At 38.0% G+C, this 18,236-nt stretch overlaps 6 protein-coding genes across 12 annotated transcripts; 3 read left to right on the forward strand and 3 right to left on the reverse strand.

Annotated features, from left to right (window-relative positions):
* The first annotated feature begins 680 nt into the window (after positions 1–680).
* LOC109178086 (transcription factor DIVARICATA-like) lies at positions 681–2,596 on the forward strand. Its single transcript, XM_019327605.1, has 3 exons — positions 681–709; positions 1,803–2,137; positions 2,367–2,596. The coding sequence occupies exons 2-3, from the start codon at positions 1,821–1,823 to the stop codon at positions 2,554–2,556; spliced, it is 507 nt and encodes a 168-aa protein (XP_019183150.1). The 5' UTR covers positions 681–709; positions 1,803–1,820; the 3' UTR covers positions 2,557–2,596.
* A 178-nt stretch (positions 2,597–2,774) lies between these two features.
* On the reverse strand, positions 2,775–5,020 carry LOC109178050 (uncharacterized membrane protein At1g06890-like). Its single transcript, XM_019327546.1, has 7 exons — positions 4,885–5,020; positions 4,162–4,313; positions 3,849–4,057; positions 3,653–3,746; positions 3,397–3,563; positions 3,144–3,314; positions 2,775–3,051 (listed from the first exon to the last, which is right to left on the reverse strand). The coding sequence occupies exons 1-7, from the start codon at positions 4,982–4,984 to the stop codon at positions 2,775–2,777; spliced, it is 1,170 nt and encodes a 389-aa protein (XP_019183091.1). The 5' UTR covers positions 4,985–5,020.
* A 730-nt stretch (positions 5,021–5,750) lies between these two features.
* Positions 5,751–8,034, reverse strand: LOC109178077 (coiled-coil domain-containing protein 22). Of its 5 annotated transcripts, none has more exons than XM_019327592.1 (7): positions 7,771–8,034; positions 7,471–7,599; positions 7,218–7,354; positions 6,887–7,083; positions 6,640–6,786; positions 6,267–6,491; positions 5,751–6,178 (listed from the first exon to the last, which is right to left on the reverse strand). In XM_019327592.1, the coding sequence occupies exons 2-7, from the start codon at positions 7,472–7,474 to the stop codon at positions 5,917–5,919; spliced, it is 972 nt and encodes a 323-aa protein (XP_019183137.1). In that variant the 5' UTR covers positions 7,475–7,599; positions 7,771–8,034; the 3' UTR covers positions 5,751–5,916. The 5 variants fall into 5 exon arrangements, with proteins under 5 accessions (XP_019183137.1, XP_019183136.1, XP_019183138.1 ...); XM_019327591.1 differs by having other exon boundaries at positions 7,766–8,034; XM_019327593.1 differs by lacking the exon at positions 7,471–7,599.
* Positions 8,035–9,170: 1,136 nt separating this feature from the next.
* LOC109178064 lies at positions 9,171–12,203 on the forward strand. Its single transcript, XM_019327563.1, has 2 exons — positions 9,171–11,343; positions 11,768–12,203. The coding sequence occupies exons 1-2, from the start codon at positions 9,493–9,495 to the stop codon at positions 11,867–11,869; spliced, it is 1,953 nt and encodes a 650-aa protein (XP_019183108.1). The 5' UTR covers positions 9,171–9,492; the 3' UTR covers positions 11,870–12,203.
* Positions 12,204–13,164: 961 nt separating this feature from the next.
* Positions 13,165–16,274, forward strand: LOC109178081 (calcineurin B-like protein 3). Of its 3 annotated transcripts, none has more exons than XM_019327599.1 (10): positions 13,165–13,378; positions 14,029–14,126; positions 14,237–14,391; positions 14,702–14,784; positions 14,885–14,944; positions 15,101–15,209; positions 15,299–15,351; positions 15,600–15,680; positions 15,849–15,961; positions 16,056–16,274. In XM_019327599.1, the coding sequence occupies exons 3-10, from the start codon at positions 14,268–14,270 to the stop codon at positions 16,111–16,113; spliced, it is 681 nt and encodes a 226-aa protein (XP_019183144.1). In that variant the 5' UTR covers positions 13,165–13,378; positions 14,029–14,126; positions 14,237–14,267; the 3' UTR covers positions 16,114–16,274. The 3 variants fall into 3 exon arrangements, with proteins under 3 accessions (XP_019183144.1, XP_019183145.1, XP_019183146.1); XM_019327600.1 differs by having other exon boundaries at positions 13,165–13,331; XM_019327601.1 differs by lacking the exon at positions 13,165–13,378 and adding an exon at positions 13,775–13,896.
* Positions 16,198–18,056, reverse strand: LOC109178074 (acetylajmalan esterase-like). The gene is made up of 5 exons (XM_019327585.1): positions 17,751–18,056; positions 17,458–17,670; positions 17,161–17,312; positions 16,777–17,050; positions 16,198–16,682 (listed from the first exon to the last, which is right to left on the reverse strand). The coding sequence occupies exons 1-5, from the start codon at positions 18,019–18,021 to the stop codon at positions 16,468–16,470; spliced, it is 1,125 nt and encodes a 374-aa protein (XP_019183130.1). The 5' UTR covers positions 18,022–18,056; the 3' UTR covers positions 16,198–16,467.
* Between the last annotated feature and the right edge of the window lie 180 nt (positions 18,057–18,236).

Below are 18,236 nucleotides of genomic sequence, written 5' to 3' on the forward strand. Positions count from 1 at the left end.
ATTTCCAAAAGGTTAAATATTAACATTTCGGAAATCTCTAAAGGTTTTTTTTTTTTTTTTTTGGTTTAAATAACATAGTAGTGGGTGGGGAACAATTGCGCATCATTTATGGCGTGTGTCACTCACGCACCACGTGATTGGCGCGAGTCTGCTCACGCGCCACGTGATTGGTACACGTGATTGGCGCGCGTCTACTCACGCGCCAATCGCTCATACACCACGCGCCTTCTTAAATTACCACCCGAGAGGAAACTAATTAAGTTGTCTACTCTAAAGATTATGCTTCCCTCTCTTCCAATTATTTTTCCCTCTTTTCTCCTTCTCTTATCTCCATGATTGGAGATGCTCCAACAATATTATCGAATTAGTGACTGAATTATAATTATAGTCTTCATACATTCCTCATTAAGTGTAAATTACATAATCTTTATCATTATTCCCAATTAAGGCTATCCCAATTTCATGCTGTTATTAATGGACTTACTAAAAAGTTTCCTCAATGTTGATTGGTTATAGTGATCTACTATCCTAATTTCCCAATGCAATCAAATAAAAAATTTTAAAAATTTAATACCATTTTTACTTTCCTAATTAATCTTGTTCTCAAAATCTCATCCCATCAAATTTGCACTCTTCTTCTCTATAAACTCTCTCAAGTCCATTGCTTCACTACTTCCAGTCTGAACAACGATTGCCAAGAACTGCAAAGGTATGTCATTCCTTCTTTTTCTTTTTCTTTTTTAATAAAATTTATAATTTCCTAATTATTTTCTTTCTTTCTGTTGATATACAAAAAAAAAAAAAAAAAAAAAAAATCTTCTTTGGATTTTTATTTTTTGTTTTTAAAGTTTGTTAGGTTTAGACTTTTTAAAAGGGATAAGTAGGCGATTTTACTTGTTATTTATTGAGTATTGATCATTGAGTAGAAATTTATACGTGTGATAAGTATATATTGTTGAAATTGGTTCATGTTAGTAATAGATATATACAACAATTGAGAATTTGAGAATAATGCTGAGTGGCGGTTGATACACACAGCAATCTTGACTAGGATTTATTTATACTAGTAATAGGATATTTAAAAGAAGTATGAAGTATTTTAATTTATGCCTCGATATATAGATCAGATTTATGCAACAATTGATGTTGATATTGAATTAATCTCTGTGAGAGTTTATTGTCAGTTAGGATATATGTAAAAGAAGAAATATGAAGTACATACTTTAGTTCTTGACATAAATTATCATATAGACAATAATTGAGGTTATAGCAATCCCGTGGTTTTTGGAATAGTAAAAAATCAATGGGCTGATTTTTAACAATTGGAGGGTGATTTTTTGAATGTTTTTTCTCGTGCAAATGTATGTTTTTTGTGGGTCCAGAGGAGAGAGAAAGGAATGCAAAACTACTGCAGAAAACTCGCATGTGGTGCAAATCTCCCGCCAATTGGGCGCGTGCAACCGTGCAGTGCACGCGCTCGGCTTGGCGCTTTAATCTATTGCTTTTTTTTTTTTTTAATAATAATAATATTTTTTTTTTGTTTTTTTTTTCCTCTTCCCTCTTCTTTTTCTTAGTTGTCCCGACAAAAATCACCAAAAAATTTGTACTATTGAGGTTGCTCTTAATATTGAATCACTTTTTTTACATATGACAATCACTGTTAGAAAGTCTTAAGAAACAATATTTACATATAGTATGTCATGTGTTCTTTAATTTCGTGCATAGGAATCACTGTTTGATATATATGTTTTCTCTAAATGCTTCATAGTAACATGAATCTCTGCGCATGATCATATGCTTAGCGACGCAAAAAATCGAGAATGGAGCACTTAGCATCACTTTGGATGTATAACTCAACACCAAATTGGACTCGGCATGAAGACAAGATGTTTGAGATTGGGCTTGTGCGATATGGAGAAGAAAGAGTTGACAGATGGGCAAAAATTGCAGAGTTGCTCCCTGGGAGAACAGACAAAGATGTGGAACAACACTATCTCATTCTGCTGGCAGATGTAGCAGACATTGATGCTGGGCTTATTGAGGTTCCAAACTACCTCGACAACCCGGTTTTGTCAGACGAAAAGAAGGGCAAAGAGCCCAGGAAACAAGCACACCAATGGACTGCAGAAGAACACAAGTACACATACATATGCATGCATTATATATATATATATATTTTTTGGTCAGACCATGAGGTATCTTGAGCAGACCCTAACTGTAGGAGGCACCATTAAATCCGTACCATACTCATACTCAGACTAATCCCTGTTCGCACCAGGAGGGCCCAATTAAGGGGCAAAGTGCTGACCAGATTGAAGCTCCTTGATCATATCGCCCTTTTAAGTAGTGTTGTTTTCGTGTTGCAGGAGGTTCTTGGAAGGGCTAAACAGATTTGGCAAAGGGGATTGGAAGAGCATAGCTAGACAGTGTGTTAGGACAAGATCAGCTACCCAGGTTGCCAGTCATGCTCAGAAGTATTTTATTCATCTGGAGAAGGATGCCAAGAACAGGACCAAGAAGAGGTCAAGCATCTATGATGTTTCCTTGGATGACTAAACAACCTTATTATCATCTGTTGCTGCATATGTAGAATGTGCCATGACTCTAGTTTTTTTTTTTTTTTTTTTACTTCCAATGATTCAAAAGATTTTATACCTTAAAACAGATGTTTTTGCATGATCAGAAGTGGAAATTAAAAACAAAGGGGAATTGAAGTTAGCATTCAAGATGTGATTCAGCATAGTAATGTACAAAAAAGGAGTTTTACATTGAGTTCAGACAGGAGTTGGGGGATATTCATATTCTGGTTTTGAATCTTCTTTGTTGCCTTCTGCATTCTTGAGCTTCAAAGATGGAGGCTTTGCGGGCTGCTCGATCTCTCTCGGTTCTTTCATGTTGAGAAGCGTGTAAACCGTCATTCCACCAAGTGCAGCAATGGCTCCACAGATGCTCACAACCCCCGGATCCGAATCGAAAAGCAAATACCCTCCCAGCACAATCACACAGGTCTTGAATTGCCCTAAAACAACATGGGATGTTGCAGATGTTGCCCTGCAATTCATAAAGTTCCATTCTTTTTTTAGTAAACCTTCCAAAGTCCTAAACTTTAAGGGACTAAAACTCTAAAAGCCTTTCATTCTCACCCAAGTGCCAGGGCTCCAGACCATTGCAGGAGAAAACCAAGAAAAGCAGATATGAAAATAGCAGTAGCATTCTGGGCATTCCACTTGAATAACAAAGCGCCCGGGGGATCCAACCATGGCATGAGAGCCAGCAAGAAAAATATCGTGATAGGGGTCGTCTTCCACATCAACCTACACACAGATTAATAAATCACTCAACTCTTCTTAGCTTATTATTATATCAACTTATCATCGAAGAAGAGATGACACATACGCGAGTGCAGTCCAATTCTTTTGCTGCTGAAGATTAGACCACATAATTTTATTCGTGGCACTCGGGATTATCCAAGCTATTGCGATACAAGCCCCGAAGACATTGAATTCCAAATCTGTCACAGTAGCAACTGCCACCCCTACCGAGACTACTGACAGAGCCAAAACCTGCATTATATTGTTCCAAGAATAAATTAAACATCATCGTTTTGTAACTAAATGTTGTATGGATCGGAGGAAATGTTGTTTGGACTGACTTTTTGAAATGATATTTTCCTTGTGAAAAGGATGAACTCAACCATGACAATTGTTGGAGTGACAGCAATCTTAGCCATTTGATAGAAACCTACACTGCACATGCATACATGAGCTGATCGATCGAATAATCAAGAAAAACAAGCAAACAACATAAGTCCTAGGTAGCTAGGTAGATTCAGAGAGAGAGAGAGGAACCTGTTGTGTTTGAGGCTAGTGTTAGCAAGGCCAGATGCAAAAGCCATGACGGCTCCCAAACTAAACAACGAAGAGAAAGGCGTGGATTTAGAAGGAGGGGCAACCGGCAGCAATGACAATGTCCTGAAAATGGCAAGTAGGATCCAAGCACAAGCATAATGAATTAATGTAAGCAAGATCGGGAAATTGAATCCAACTCTGCCCATAACCTGTAAACACAGAACATAACAACGTTGTTTTCATCATTAATAAGAAGCAGGCAAGGTTACTACATTGATGAAACAAACGATCGAGCATGGAAACAGACACATACAAGCTTGTTTCCTAGGATTATGCCAACAGAAACCATGAAATTAAAGGTCATTGCCACAACCGGCCTACAGAATCGCTGCTGCTGCCGCTTGGCTCCTTCTGAGGTCCGGAGCTCGTTGTGGAGAGAACTTCTTAGCTCTTCCAAAGCTCTACCTGGTTATATATGTCCAACAAACTATACTATCAGCAATAAAACAGTATCATCATCTCACCAATCCAAACAATACCAAAATATTTCAAATATATATAGCTTCTAAGGCAACTGGAGATAACTGATTGAGCTTAATTTCATTGGAGACACAGACAGCTTGACAGTTAAAAACATCAAAAAAGTTGGTTGGTGGAACATATATGGTTGGGGTTTAGTAATCATAGGTATTAACTGATCCGAGGTTGGAAGATCAGAAACACATTATATTCATACAAGATTAGATTTTTTTTTCGATCCGAGGAGATGGAAATACAAGAATGTTTGTGTGAAGCTATCAAGATTAATATATCATCATCACTGGCCTGAAGTTTTCGAGACACCTGGAGAAGGCATTCCTGGTATCCTGGAGGAAGGGTTGCGCTCTGACGTACAAACAAAAAGATTTGTGCTTTGACATCACATCACACACACACACACACACACACACACATATATATAAAGAAACATGAAAAAGATTTTGAATATAATTCAATCTGGAAAAAGAGATGAGATGAGGATTATATTATGGCTAACCTGCTTCACCTGCGTCACTATCTTTGCGCTTGAAGTTGTGCCTCCTGTCATCCCTTCCAAACAATGAATCAAAGAAGCCCATTCCCTTCACTGGTATCATTTATTCAACAACAATATCTAATGCCAAATACCCAAATCAATCATTATTATGATCAAAAACTACAACTCAGATAAAACAGGAATACTGTTGTTGTTTTGTTAAGGCCATGCAACGAGGAACAGGGAAACGGTAATCATAGTACGTACTAGCATGTGTTTAAGATTTATTTATGTGGGAGATGAAAATCTGCAGCAGAAACCCAAAGAAGATGCAGTTGGAGTTGAAGACTTATTGTTTTTTATTGGTGGGATGAGTCCGAGGAATTAAGATAAAAGGGCAGTGTCCAAGAACACGTCAAACTACTGCTCAGTCATGCTCGCTCTTATCACGGATCTCAACTTCTCAGTTTCAGACTTCCTAGGACTGTTTGTGTTTGGGATAACCCCCAATAATTCACTAGTATAGTTATTAGTTAAAAACACACTTATACTGTTCGAACCTCCTCTTGTAAGAAAAAATTAATCTGACCAGCACTTTGCCCCTTAATTGGACCGGCCAGGTGCGACCGAAGATTAGTTTGAGTACAGTACGGGCTTAAAGATGCCTTCTACAGTTAGGATCTGTTCAGAACACCTCGTGGACGGACTAAAATAACATCCTTAAAAAGTAAGAATATATAGGATTAAGGTGTCAATCAGCACAAGTGTGCCTTTGCTTTTGTACGTACAAAATGATAATGGAGTTAACGTTAAAACAACCTGATTGAGAGTGAGTGGAAGATGTCATGCATGGCATTAGAGAGTGCCAAATTATGTAATTAAAATGATTTAGCACAGCTTGAGATAATCTTTGTATGAAATGAAAGCTTTACAGTTATGAACTTATGATTATCCTTAAAGAGTACATATAGATCTACAAATCAAGAAACACTACTTGCCCCGCTCGACTAAAATATCAATAGGAAACTGTATTCAATACTGCATGGTAAATATCTATGGCGAATTTTTGGAAGAATTGCTTAGGATTTTTCGTTCCAGGAGATCATTTTCGTTCTTGACTGCATCAAGATCTGCTCTGAGCTTTTCAATGTCTAAGCTTCTGGAGGTCATGTTTGCAAGCTTAGCTTCAATGTCAGCTCTTTCCCTCCGGGCTCTGTCGGTATCATGAAGTCTTTCAGCTATTTGTTCAAAGCTGTCATGAATGCTAGTGAGGATTCTGTAAGCTTGCTTCCCTGCCGGGTCTTTCTTTGCTTCCCTGCAGAAATTGGGCTTCTATGTTAAGGGCGAGGCAATGTACACATTTTCATAAATGTTTAGAATTTATGCAGGAAAGATGTTCGTACCTAAATATTGTTTCATCCACCACAGCATAAGTTCGATGAAGGCGTTCTTGGATAGAATTACTCTCCAATTGAAGCTCCCGTGTGTCTTTTAGGATTTTATCAACATCAACATCCTGTTTCCGGCTGTTTTTGGTGATCTCTATTATCCGTTGAATGTAAGTTTTCCTTGGTTCCAAATTGGGCTGTTTCTCGAGTTCTGCAGAAAGTTCACAAACTTCTTCCTCCCTATAGAATTAATATAAAAATGTTTCACAGCAGACAAAATCTATTTCATCCATTCTTCAGCACTCTACTTTGCTTTGAAGCCAACGACAACGTGTACTAAGGTAAGAGTTTATCCTTTGCAAAACAACAAAAAATCCTATGCTAGTACCTTCTTTTGATTTCAGCTATGATGCACTCTGTTTCCTCATCAATCTCTTCCAATTTTTTGAATTTCACATAAACCTCTGGTTGTGTTGCACGGAGAGCTTCCTCAAGTCTCATCTTTTCCTCTTCAAGAACTATTCTTTGGGCATCCCTGCAATAGAAATGAATTGTTGGGTTAAACAGATCATTGCATATTGCATAAACATCTGCTATTTCATTAATATGGAGCATGATTAAAGACCCCATCCTACCATTGAGCCTCCATTTTGGCAAGATCCTGTCTTCTTGCTTCCACTTGATCACTCAGCTGTTTAACATAGAAGTCAATGGGATGCTGGTCACATGATGACATTTTAATGGCTGCTTTAAGCAAGTCTCGCTTTTCTTGAAGATGTCTTAATTCTGAAGACCTTGAAGCCAAATCTTCAAGTAGTATCTTGTTTTGATTCTGTAAATATTCATTCTTGTCATTGATCCATACGAAAATAGATTGAGCATTGTCAATTTGTCACAAATCGTATCGACCTGACTTGTACCGTTAGCTTAAATCAACTAAAGAAACCAAAAATAGAGTAAATTTACCTTAGATTCGAGGTGCGAATCCTTGTGCTGCTCGTCATCCAAATTGTGTTCATCATTCCCCAAGTTGTCAACCTGAACCTCTCCTACTGAATCTTGAACATTTTGCAAGATACCTGCTTCCTCCATACCAGAGCCTTCTGCACCAGATATAGGAATATCAACACTGTCCACAATAGTTTCCATTATTTTTTTTCCTAATTTGACAAAGTTAAGTAGTTTCTTCAACACATTTCCCAACTTCTCCAAAACTCACTCATTTCCCGTGTGCTGTCAATCTTCTCACTCGGACTTTGGAGTTTCTGAGTCTATCCAAGCTTTTCAAGCTCCAGAAAACTCAGAGAACCACCCAACCAGGAAGTTAATAACTTTGATACTTTCCACTCTGCAATTGCATGAAAAAATTGATCTTTCACACTCTTAATAATGAAATCCAGAAAATAAAATAAAATAAAAATCGCAGCTTTAACACTCTTAGCTCAAGAAGCTCAAAATAAATCGATCCCCATAGCTATTAAGTAATGAAAGATGAGATTTTTGTAAAGAAAAACCTTACGGAAGCGGATAATCGCCGAGTAATCCTAGTGTCTGTAATGTGGACAAAAACTGTTGGCCGTCGAATTCTCCGATAAGAGATTGGATACAGAAACCGGTCCGAATATGAGATGAATGAATTGGTGCGAAGAGATTGAACAGAAAACGAACAGAATATTGGGCGTTAGGTCTCCGGTGGATCACTGCCGCGTGGAACCCAAGCTCCTCCGTACATCAGTTAGTTCGGCAGCTGCATTTACTAATCCCTTACGGTATAATAACCGACAAAAAATGTCAAATTTTTTGGTGAAAATGTAATCTTGAGGTTGATGTTGCTCCTTTCGTGCCCAATGCTACTTAGACCTCTTTTTTTTTTTTTTTTTTTTTCTTGTTATAATTATTTATTTATTTTATTAATTATCGATGAAATAGTTCATTTTACTATAAAAATTGTATGATTTGGTGTCAAAGATTATTGATAGGAAATATAAACTTGAGCATGTGCTTGTCTATATTATGGGCTAGTTCGCGGAACAAGGACAAATCGTTAAGGGGAACTGTTCCCGACCATCTGCCGATCTAGTGCGGTTCGACTCTTATCTCCTAAATGTATCGATCTTAATCCGGTATAAAGTAACTGTCTTAAATTCAAGAAATCGGACCCTTCCCGACCTAAAAAGGTTAGAAAGTAAGTTAGCTAACCTGACCTTCTGTACTTCAAAAAGTGATTAGAAGTCACATTAGTCAACTCGTTGGCGAGTAAAGTAGAAGCGCCATGAATCTTTGGGCACATGATAAGGTTCTTGAGGCCTCCAACCAACTCTTCTGCATGGGTAACATGTGTTGCTCATGTCGAGCTCCTGACATGTGTTCATCAGTTCTCCTATAAATAGCGCATTAAATATAAAGTGCAGGAATTTTGAGACATTTTCAATCTAACTTTATAAAGTTCGGGAATTTCTGACCTCACGTCATCAACCGAGCCTAATTTCTTAAACCAACAAGTAGATCAAATAAAGATAATCCGGTCCGACCTTAATACTTGTACTTATTTGTAGGAATCAAAGTATTTACCATATTAATTATTGTCTTTATAAATAAATTTTGACGTCAAGTAATATATTGTTATCGATCTATCAGTAGCTTAATTGATTCTCTAATCATTGTTAAATACAATGTGAGAAGTTTAATTTTATATAATAATTATTGATTAGAGAATTTACATTTTACACTTGAGTAAAATTTATTTATATATTTATAATAATAAGTAATGATAAATATTTATCAAAATGAGAGGTGAGAGTAAAACATGATTCTGGAACGTTGCAAGTTATTCTTACCAACATTTCCTTGTTTTTTCAATAACAGTCAAACGCTATAGGCATGTATGTTTCAACTGAATTAAGATGAATAGTATGAATTCGTGTTTGTATTTGAAGAAAAACAACATAAAGTGGTGAGTTTAAGGATTAAAAAATGGAAGACGTAGGAGTGAAAGAAGCAATTCTGGGAAATATGAATGTATGAAATTGCAGAGACGGTCGGCCACATGGGAAGAGGAGAGGCCCAATGATTGTACCTGTGACATGTCCTCTTCATAGTTCATACCTAAATGGTCAAATTAAAGAAGCTCCCAAGTCTGCACCTTCCATTTCTGATATCCTTCTGCGCATAATCCTTATTCTCTACCCTAAATTTTCCCAGGGGAAAAGAGAATAAGAAGAAGAAGAAGGAGGAGGGGTGAATGGAATTGGTAGCATATTCTGAGAAGAAAGAATCCGGAAGAGAACCCCATGCTTCACCGCCCTGGAAAGAGATGTTTCAGTCTGCATCCATGAGAAAGCCCGACGACAACCCATCACCGCAGAACCCATTGGCGCCGCCGCCAAAACCTTCCTCGTCCGATGATCACAATTCCTCGTCATGGGACCCACAGGTACGCCTTGCTATCTACATAGCCATGGCGCATGCTGGGCTTGCCCTCATGATTTTCATTCTTTATGGCATTTGTAAATTGCTCGAACAATACATGCGGCCGCTTCTCTGGGCTGTGCTCTGTTCGATCCCTATGAGGGTAATTCAGCAGACTCTTGTTGCGTTTTGGTCCGAGCCTCTCAAGATGGGGCTCACTGAGACCTTTATGGCGATCCCCGTCGCCATTTTCAGGGTTTTTGTTGGGACCCTTGTTGATCTTAAGGAGAAGGCCTTCAGTATTGTTCTTAGGAGGAAAAAAGTTTGTGTCTTTAGGGGGCGTCGTAGAAGTGCGTTCTATAAATTGCTGAGATTGCTAGTGTCTTTCTGGGTGTTTGTAATTGCTTATGAGAGAATTGGGGCTGTTAGCTCCATAGCACTTCTTGCTCTGGCCTTCCTGTTTTCAGCTTCCAGTGTGGATTCTACGATGAATACAGTTAGTAGTCTTAGGAGTCAGAGCTTTCGCAGGTTGCCCATTAGTTCTTTCTTCACCAGGGGGATATTGAAAAGGCTGAAAACCATGGTGGCGATTGGATTGATAATTGGATTGAGCGTTGGTTCTTTGACTGGCGTTATATGCTTTTCGTATAAGATTGGGGTTGAGGGAAGAGACGCTGTTATTGGGCTGAAATCGCACGTGGAGGAGAACAATTACACGGAGAGAATTGGGATTACGAAATGGATGGATGATTATGATGTGGCTGGGATGGTTGATAAGTATACGAGTCAATTATATGGAACCGTGTCTGATCAGATTGATACCTATGCAATGCAGTACAATTTGACCGAGTTTGTTTCTGGCATCAAACACTCTCTGATAGCTCCATTAAGAAACACTTCAGAGCGCTCCCGAGTTATGGCTCCCCCATCTCCATATGCTGAGAAGATGCTGAGCCTGAAAAAGAGGATTAGGGATCGAGAATGGGGGCAAATATACACAGAAGTGGATGTTATCTTTAGGGAACTGTTGATTACCAGAGAGGATTTGGCTGAGAAGGCTAAAGAATTCGCGGTTCAAGGAGCTAATGTGATGCAGCGTGTATTAGTTAGTGGTAAATCCATTCTGGGTGGCAGTGTGAAGGTCATGTTTTTGATTGCGAATTCCATCGTTTCTGGAGCTGCTGGTGTTGTCAATTTTCTGTCCCAGTCGATGGTCTTCATTTGGGTGCTGCATTTTCTTATAACATCTGAATCGGGAGGAGTAACCGAACAAGTAATGTATATGCTTCCTATTTCAAATTCTGCCAGGACTCGGTGCGTTGAGGTTCTTGACAAAGCCATTTCTGGTGTTCTTATGGCGACTGTCGAAATCGCTTGTTACCAGGGTTGTTTGACTTGGCTCCTTTTTAGATTGTTCTCGATACACTTCTTGTACATGTCAACTCTGCTCGCTTTTATCAGTTCATTGTTTCCACTTCTCCCGTACTGGCTATCAACAATCCCAGCAGCATTACAGTTAATCTTGGAAGGACGATACATTCTCGCCATCAGCGTATCCGTCATTCATCTCGTGCTTATGGATTACGGTGCTTCTGAAATTCAAGAGGATATTCCCGGCTATAGTGCTTATCTCACTGGTCTCAGCATCATCGGTGGAATGACATTGTTCCCTTCAGCAGTCGAGGTAAACTGTTGTTGTGTTTGTCTCATATATGGATTAGGAATATGAGTTTGTCCCATACTAGGAATAGGAGTGAAACGGGTAGACCCATTGTACATGGATTATCCGTAAGGGGTTGTGTCATCACCATCAGCATCACTATTAATAAAAAGAATAGTTTCACTCCCGTGAATGTAGGCACATTGCCGAACCACGTAAATCTATGAGCATCATTTTGGCCACTAAACCTTTCTTAATCTTTAGGTTCATTCAGTAGGGGAAGAAAAGAACCATTCACTCTAAACTTAACATTAATTTCGTTGTCATCTATGCCCCTCTTGGTTGTTATACGTATAATCCTTGTACGATTACTTAATTAGTTTAGTTGCTCAAATAAATGCCGAAATCACAGTTAGATGTTGATGTTCTTTAATATAATATCATGCAGGGAGCAATAATGGGACCACTGATGACTACTGTTGTTATTGCCATCAAGGATCTATACGCAGAATTTGTTCTGGAGGGACTGAAGAAGAAGAAGGATAAGTAGGACCTAGTTCCGTTCGTGATATCATGTCTGAAGTCATTGCAATTTGCAAGGAAAAAAACAAAAGAGCTATCGATTTTTTTTTATCCTGTAATTTTTCGCGTCGTTTAGCATTTCTAGGCATATCACAGTAAGATGATAGTTGTGATACTTGGTTTAGTTGTACATTGTGGGTTATCCATTTGTATATTAGTGTTGTTGAATCATGAATGGTGGGGCTTCAGGTAGAAGTGTTGTGGTCTTCTGGAAAGCTTGGCCTTTCAGATATGGCATTTTGTGTGTAATTAGTGAAGACTCATCTTGAGATGATAATAGAATGTTGTTCTTATTTGCAGTAGTGTCTGACTTTTCTTTCTGCTATCAGAAAACATGTGAGTTGGATTAGATTTACAGTGAAAAGTGTGCTGAGCAAACATGGTAGCTAGTGGGAGGGACTGCAAAAAACATTGATGGGAGCACTCATATAAGATATAGCACAAAAAGATAAAGAAGCTTTATCCCTTAATTTTGTTGCCAAGATGATGATATAACTAGTACAACATATCTGTTTAGTAAAATACTTAGCTTATCAGCTAATTTTAACTTGTTTGACCACTATTACTTGTTTGATTTGGTTGTATAACTAATATAAGTGTTTATTTAATTAGCTTTTCGTAACAGTTTATTACTCAAAAAGTCTAAAATTCAAAAAACTGTTTAAAGCAGCTTTTTCGATTAGCATTTTGAGGAAGTTATTTTGTATATAATCAGTCAATATTATCAACTAATCAAACTCGCTAACCTAATCAGCTAACAGCCATTAATCAATAACTATTTACCAAACACCCTCATAGTGCACAATATTACTATCTATGTTGATTGACACTTCTTTTTAAAATTACCATTGATTTTTGTAGATGGACGGCTTCGATTAATTATTAGTGGGTAGTATTTCTCGCAAGAAATAATAAATTTGTCCACATACTAGTTCAATTGATTCTTAAGTCAAAAATTACATACAAAAATATTCTTCGAATCGACCTAACAAGGAACAACACCTCTAAATATCGTGATTTAACTTATTCACAGTCAATGAATCAATGTAGGGTCGAGTAGGACCCGGGGAAATAAATTTCGCCAAAGTAAATGAAATACTCCGTAATGAATTTTGTGGGAATATGTAGTAAGCAAACGACGCCGTTGCGGTGGTTTAGTGTCATGACAACTGTCAGCTACAGGGGACCCCAAATTACATCTTCATGTTCGCAACTGCCAAGTTCATCATTTACAAAATAAAAAATAATAAAAAAGATAATAAAATAATAATAATTGTAGTGTTCATACGATACACCGTACTCCTAGTCCCATTTTACAGCGTTTTTACTTTTTATCATAAAAAGAGCGGAAAAAGATCGAAGGGAAGCACGGAAAGGATCAAAGGGAGGCACGGAAAGCATCGTGATTTTTGTGTTGTGCGTCAGCAGAGGTAGAATTCATCGCTGTCTCGGCTCTGTTTCTCTTTAATCTATAAAGGTTGGTTTTTTTTTTCCTTTGTTTCTGTTTATGAATGTAAGCGAGTTAGAGAATCAATCGGTTGTTGTATGAAACCCTGACTGGTAGTGATTCAACTGTTCGCGATTCTCGGATCTGTCCGCGTTAAGGTTCGACGTTGGATCAGTTATTTTGTTGGGTTAATCGTTGAAGTATCGCAGTAATCAATCTAAATAGTTTGTATATTCGATAGAGTGTTTAGAATCGGTGGATTTTTATTGCTTTTCCCGTGATTCTATGGTGATTTTTGAAATTCTGCTATCGGATAGTTATGTTTACAGCAGCATAGTGATGAAACACATGAAAAGGTTAGATTTTTGAAATCATATTAGTGAAAAGGTTTTTTTTTTTTATTTTTTTATTTTTTTATTTTTTTTTTAAATGCAAATTCTATTGGAATTGAGGAGCTTTAGTAATTAAGTCTTTTGAAATTTTGAGTTGAAACCTCTAGGGCTCTAGGAGATGTTTCTGAAGGATTTGAAGATGGATATTGAGCAAAAGTAAATAAAGTTTGATATTTGGTCATTTATAAGATCTGATTGATGCTGCCAAAAGTAGCCTCATCTTATCTTTGAATCTCTAGTACTATTTCTTTTGATCAAACAATAACAGTTGTTTTACTTACATTTCAGATTAATTTGAAAGAGATACATAACTTTGTATAGTCGTCCTTCACAACAACATTCAGCATTTTGTGTTCAGACTAACAGAAGTAGAGAATGGTCAAGAGGTTGCTTAAACACTCCCTGTTTGTGTTTCGGTTTTTTTTATTTTTATTTTTATTTTCTCATGGGCAGTCTATTAAAATCGACTTCTCCCATTCCCCTCTTTGTTTGAAAGGTATGGAGCATTTTGATGTGCAGGAGTTACCATGTTGCAGTGTTTAGAGGGAATCAAGCATTTGGGTGCTTCCTTAGTACGGTGTTGTGATCTCGATTTGTATAGGCAAACAAGGGGCCTTGACGATCCTGAAGTCCTTGCACGAGAAACCGTGTGTATGTTACTTTGACAGTACTCTCAGTTTGTTTCCATGAAATTGTGTACTGTCATTGGCTCCAGCTTTGGTTTTTATTTCATCTTGGGATCTACTAGCTTTTCTTTCATAACTTTTTTTTTTTTTTAATTATAGTTTACATTTTGTCCTCAATATTGCAGACGTTCTAGGAAATATAACAAAATTTTCAATTTTTGCATAATTATTATTGTGTGTGTGTGTGTGTGTTAATCATTGTGCCTAAGGAGTTGGGTATTTGTATACATGGATAGGACCACTCACTACTCCATGGTATTATCTCTTTGGTGCAGTTAGTGTTAGTGAAATTGAAGCACTCTATGAGTTATTTAAGAAGATTAGCAGTGCTGTGATTGATGACGGGCTGATCAATAAGGTTTACCTTTATCCTTGCTTAGATTTTGTGGTCTCACTTCTCAAGATAGCTTCCAATTATATTGTTATATCCAGTAAATATTTAACTTTGACATTAACAGGAAGAGTTCCAATTGGCCCTATTCAAGACAAACAAAAAGGAAAGCTTGTTTGCTGATCGGGTATCTTAATCCCTTCTTGTTGATTGTGAACCAGAGTTTATATTTATGCTTTTCATCTTGTGAATTACAGACAAGAATGTTTTGTTTTCTCGACTAAAATTTTGGAAGAATCGAGAAGAACACTTCTCATATCTGTGACATCCTTTAATGATGCAGGTGTTTGACTTGTTTGACACGAAGCATAATGGAATCCTTGGTTTTGAGGAGTTTGCTCGTGCACTGTCTGTTTTTCATCCAAATGCCCCTATTGATGATAAGATTGAGTGTATGTTAGATCCTTAATCTGTATATTTGATATTGAAATTTTAAAATTTGAATTATCTGGTTAACGCGTTTCGTTTCTTCATCATGCAGTTTCTTTTCAACTATATGATCTCAAGCAACAAGGCTTCATTGAGAGACAAGAGGTGACTTTCTATTATAAAAACCAATCTGGCCAGCATTTTGCCCCTTAATTGGGCCGGCCCGATGCGAATGAGGATTAGTCTGAGTATGGTACGAGCTTAAAGGTGCCTCTTACAGTTAGGGCCTACTCAGGACACCTCATGGTCTGACCCCCCCAAAAAAAAAAAAAAAAAAAAAAAAAAAAAAAAAAAAAAAAAAACCTCATGTACTCTACTTTAAATTCCAACACTTGTATTGTGAGAGCTCTCAGGTGAAGCAAATGGTGGTTGCTACCCTTGCTGAATCGGGCATGAACCTTTCAGATGATGTTATCGAAAGTATTATTGACAAGGTACTTCATCTATCCTAGATTCCTATTTTTATTTGGTTCATTATTCTTCTCCAAATATCATATTTTGACCTATCGAAAAAGAGGAAAAGGATTACCTTGGTCATGGTAGAACCAAACTGCCTAATTTAAAAAACTTAATATGGGTTTTGTCGTTCAATTTCTCTGCAGACCTTTGAGGAAGCTGATACAAAACATGACGGGAAGATTGATAAGGAGGAATGGAGGAATCTCGTCTTGCGACACCCATCGCTTCTGAAGAATATGACCCTTCAGTACCTCAAGTATATTCCACTCACTACAATACACTCTTCTCGGGATGGCCTTTCATGGCATTAACTAGATTGTGCTAACATCGTTCTTGAATTGCTTTAACAGGGACATTACAACTACGTTTCCAAGCTTTGTGTTTCACTCGAGAGTCGAGGATACCTGATAAAGGATTGCTTGTTGCTGCAGTGTTGCATAAGGTTCTTTGATGAAGTCAGCTTTTCTTCATTTCTTGCTACCATGTTGCTACTATGATACATACATATATTTGTATTGCATTGCGGTTTTCTTTTATTCTATCATTATTAAGTGATTTGTTATTCTTTTTGGGATCAGTTTGTGTAGTTTTGCTGCCAATAAAATAAAAATGGATTCTTCTTCAATTCATTGCTTCTTTCACATTTTTGGCTTCTTATATGTATATACTGAATGAACTATAAATCGAGTCAAGCTGAGCCCCCCGAATATGGTGGATTTGAGCTCAATTCGACTCGATAGTAACTTAATTGAATCTAAACTTCTAATGGCATTCAAGTTTAGGTAAGATGTCATTGATCACCCAGTCGGACATTATCTGGTAACCATGTTGAGTCATATGAGCTTCATCCCAGGATATGAACTTTTCCGGTTCTGGACAGACCGGCACTCCGGCGGTCCCACACGTTCTTGTGATATCAAAATTATATTCTCCTCCAGTCCCACAGCAAGCTTTCTGCAACTTTCCCTGATCGAATCCTGCAAAAAGGAATTATGGGGGTTAGATTCAAAATTGGCGTTTTCCTCCTCTTCCTCCTCCTCCTCCCAGACTCCCGGTTCGGGTTCATCTTACCCAGGTTTTGAGCGTTGCGGATGAGATTGAGGAAAGCATTATAGTAATCTCCATATACAATCACTATTTTTGGGTGTTCTTTCTTCAGATCTTCAATGGCTTGTTTAAGCAGGTCGTTGTGGTAGATGGCTAGATCGTTTAGTCTCTTGAGGCAGTGGTGCTCGTCGTATTCTGCGGTGTTGTTTGTCTGGAAATCTGTAAGAAACACCGGGAGACAACCGATCGGAAAACTCCCCGGAACTACTATCTTCACTCCTCCACTCTTAATAACTCTCTGCAGCAACAACACGGGAAAAAAAAACTTTGGAGATATGCGAAAAAGGAAGAAACTTTAATTTTCTCCTCTGATCTGTATTATATTTTGTTCAAGAAAAGAAAACATACCCTAACACCATCAGCTATGGCGTCAACGACCTCTGGAGCCATGGCTTTCATTTCTTCAACTGGCCTTCCCTGAAGCAACAACGGGTAACTGTAATCATCGGGTCCAATCTTGCCAACGACGAAGAGAGCAGATTTGAGTATCCTGGTACAATCTATTATATTGAAAGGACAGGATTAGAGACAGACGTAATTGTTAAATGTGACAGATGATTTCGCCGGAAAAACAAGAATGCAATGTGAGATTGGTGATTTCGCCGGAAAAACAAGAATGCAATGTGAGATTGGTATGTATAGTACCGTCATAATCAAGGCAGATAGAGTTGAAGTGTGAAAACATCCAATCAAGCTGCACGTCGAGGGAGCTGTGGCTCCTAGTGACGGGAATGTTCTTGGCGGCCAAAACATGAGCAGGCAAAGCCGTAGCGCCGGCAACTGCAAAGTTCACTCCGTGCCGGAAATCAGCATCTATGTTCTTGTACGGATTCAGAAACGGAAGACCGGCGGCCATCGCTGAAAAAAAAAAAATTAAACACGAATGATACAAGAAAAGAAGCATAGATATATGCATGCATATTGCATTATATTACTACCTAAGTAATCAATCATGAGAATTCCGTCGGAGCAACGGCCGGTGGCCTTCTTGAAAAAAGTTTCGCCGTAAGGAGGATTGGCGCAGGGGAAAGCTGTTAAGTTGGAGGTCTCTAGGATATAGTTTCCGGTGTCAGCGGTGGAATCGCCGAGCTGATATATTTGATCAAAGTAGCAACCTATCAAATTGGTGTCGGCTGCCATGGCTGCTTGCGAGATCATGAAACAGATGAACAAGATTAGAGCTTTATCGTTGGCGGCCATCATTTTCATTTTTCAAGCCCTACGTTGGTTTGTTTTTGCTCCGATGTAACACGCCCAAATTTATAGTGCATAGCCAAAGGAGATGAAGTTAGCTTGTAAGTTCATATCAGAGTCCTATGCAAACGAAACTGACAAAATTAATTAATCACTCTGAGAGAAACTGAAAACAGTAATAAAGGCAACACACTAAGTTCTAATCATAATAAATTTATATTTCATCTCCT

Source organism: Ipomoea nil, unplaced genomic scaffold (assembly GCF_001879475.1).
Source record: "Ipomoea nil cultivar Tokyo-kokei standard unplaced genomic scaffold, Asagao_1.1 scaffold0813, whole genome shotgun sequence".
In the NCBI taxonomy this organism is placed as follows: Eukaryota; Viridiplantae; Streptophyta; class Magnoliopsida; order Solanales; family Convolvulaceae; genus Ipomoea; species Ipomoea nil.

Excerpts from the sequence above, each read along its gene's own strand:
- LOC109178074 (XM_019327585.1), bottom strand. The coding sequence starts at position 18,021 with ATGAAAATGATGGCCGCCAACGATAAAGCTCTAATCTTGTTCATCTGT. Across the intron at positions 17,313-17,457 it reads TATCTGCCTTGATTATGACG|ATTGTACCAGGATACTCAAA; the intron begins GTACTATACATA and ends TCAATATAATAG. Across the intron at positions 16,683-16,776 it reads CCGCAACGCTCAAAACCTGG|GATTCGATCAGGGAAAGTTG; the intron begins GTAAGATGAACC and ends TCCTTTTTGCAG.
- LOC109178081 (XM_019327599.1), top strand. The coding sequence starts at position 14,268 with ATGTTGCAGTGTTTAGAGGGAATCAAGCATTTGGGTGCTTCCTTAGTA. Across the intron at positions 14,392-14,701 it reads CCTTGCACGAGAAACCGTGT|TTAGTGTTAGTGAAATTGAA; the intron begins GTATGTTACTTT and ends TCTTTGGTGCAG. Across the intron at positions 15,352-15,599 it reads GCTTCATTGAGAGACAAGAG|GTGAAGCAAATGGTGGTTGC; the intron begins GTGACTTTCTAT and ends GAGAGCTCTCAG.
- LOC109178064 (XM_019327563.1), top strand. The coding sequence starts at position 9,493 with ATGGAATTGGTAGCATATTCTGAGAAGAAAGAATCCGGAAGAGAACCC. Across the intron at positions 11,344-11,767 it reads TGTTCCCTTCAGCAGTCGAG|GGAGCAATAATGGGACCACT; the intron begins GTAAACTGTTGT and ends AATATCATGCAG.
- LOC109178086 (XM_019327605.1), top strand. The coding sequence starts at position 1,821 with ATGGAGCACTTAGCATCACTTTGGATGTATAACTCAACACCAAATTGG. Across the intron at positions 2,138-2,366 it reads TGGACTGCAGAAGAACACAA|GAGGTTCTTGGAAGGGCTAA; the intron begins GTACACATACAT and ends TTCGTGTTGCAG.
- LOC109178050 (XM_019327546.1), bottom strand. The coding sequence starts at position 4,984 with ATGATACCAGTGAAGGGAATGGGCTTCTTTGATTCATTGTTTGGAAGG. Across the intron at positions 3,315-3,396 it reads AAGAATTGGACTGCACTCGC|GTTGATGTGGAAGACGACCC; the intron begins GTATGTGTCATC and ends ATCTGTGTGTAG. Across the intron at positions 3,052-3,143 it reads TCTGGAGCCCTGGCACTTGG|GGCAACATCTGCAACATCCC; the intron begins GTGAGAATGAAA and ends TATGAATTGCAG.
- LOC109178077 (XM_019327590.1), bottom strand. The coding sequence starts at position 7,400 with ATGGAAACTATTGTGGACAGTGTTGATATTCCTATATCTGGTGCAGAA. Across the intron at positions 6,787-6,886 it reads GCCAAAATGGAGGCTCAATG|GGATGCCCAAAGAATAGTTC; the intron begins GTAGGATGGGGT and ends TTTCTATTGCAG. Across the intron at positions 6,492-6,639 it reads ATAGCTGAAATCAAAAGAAG|GGAGGAAGAAGTTTGTGAAC; the intron begins GTACTAGCATAG and ends TTAATTCTATAG.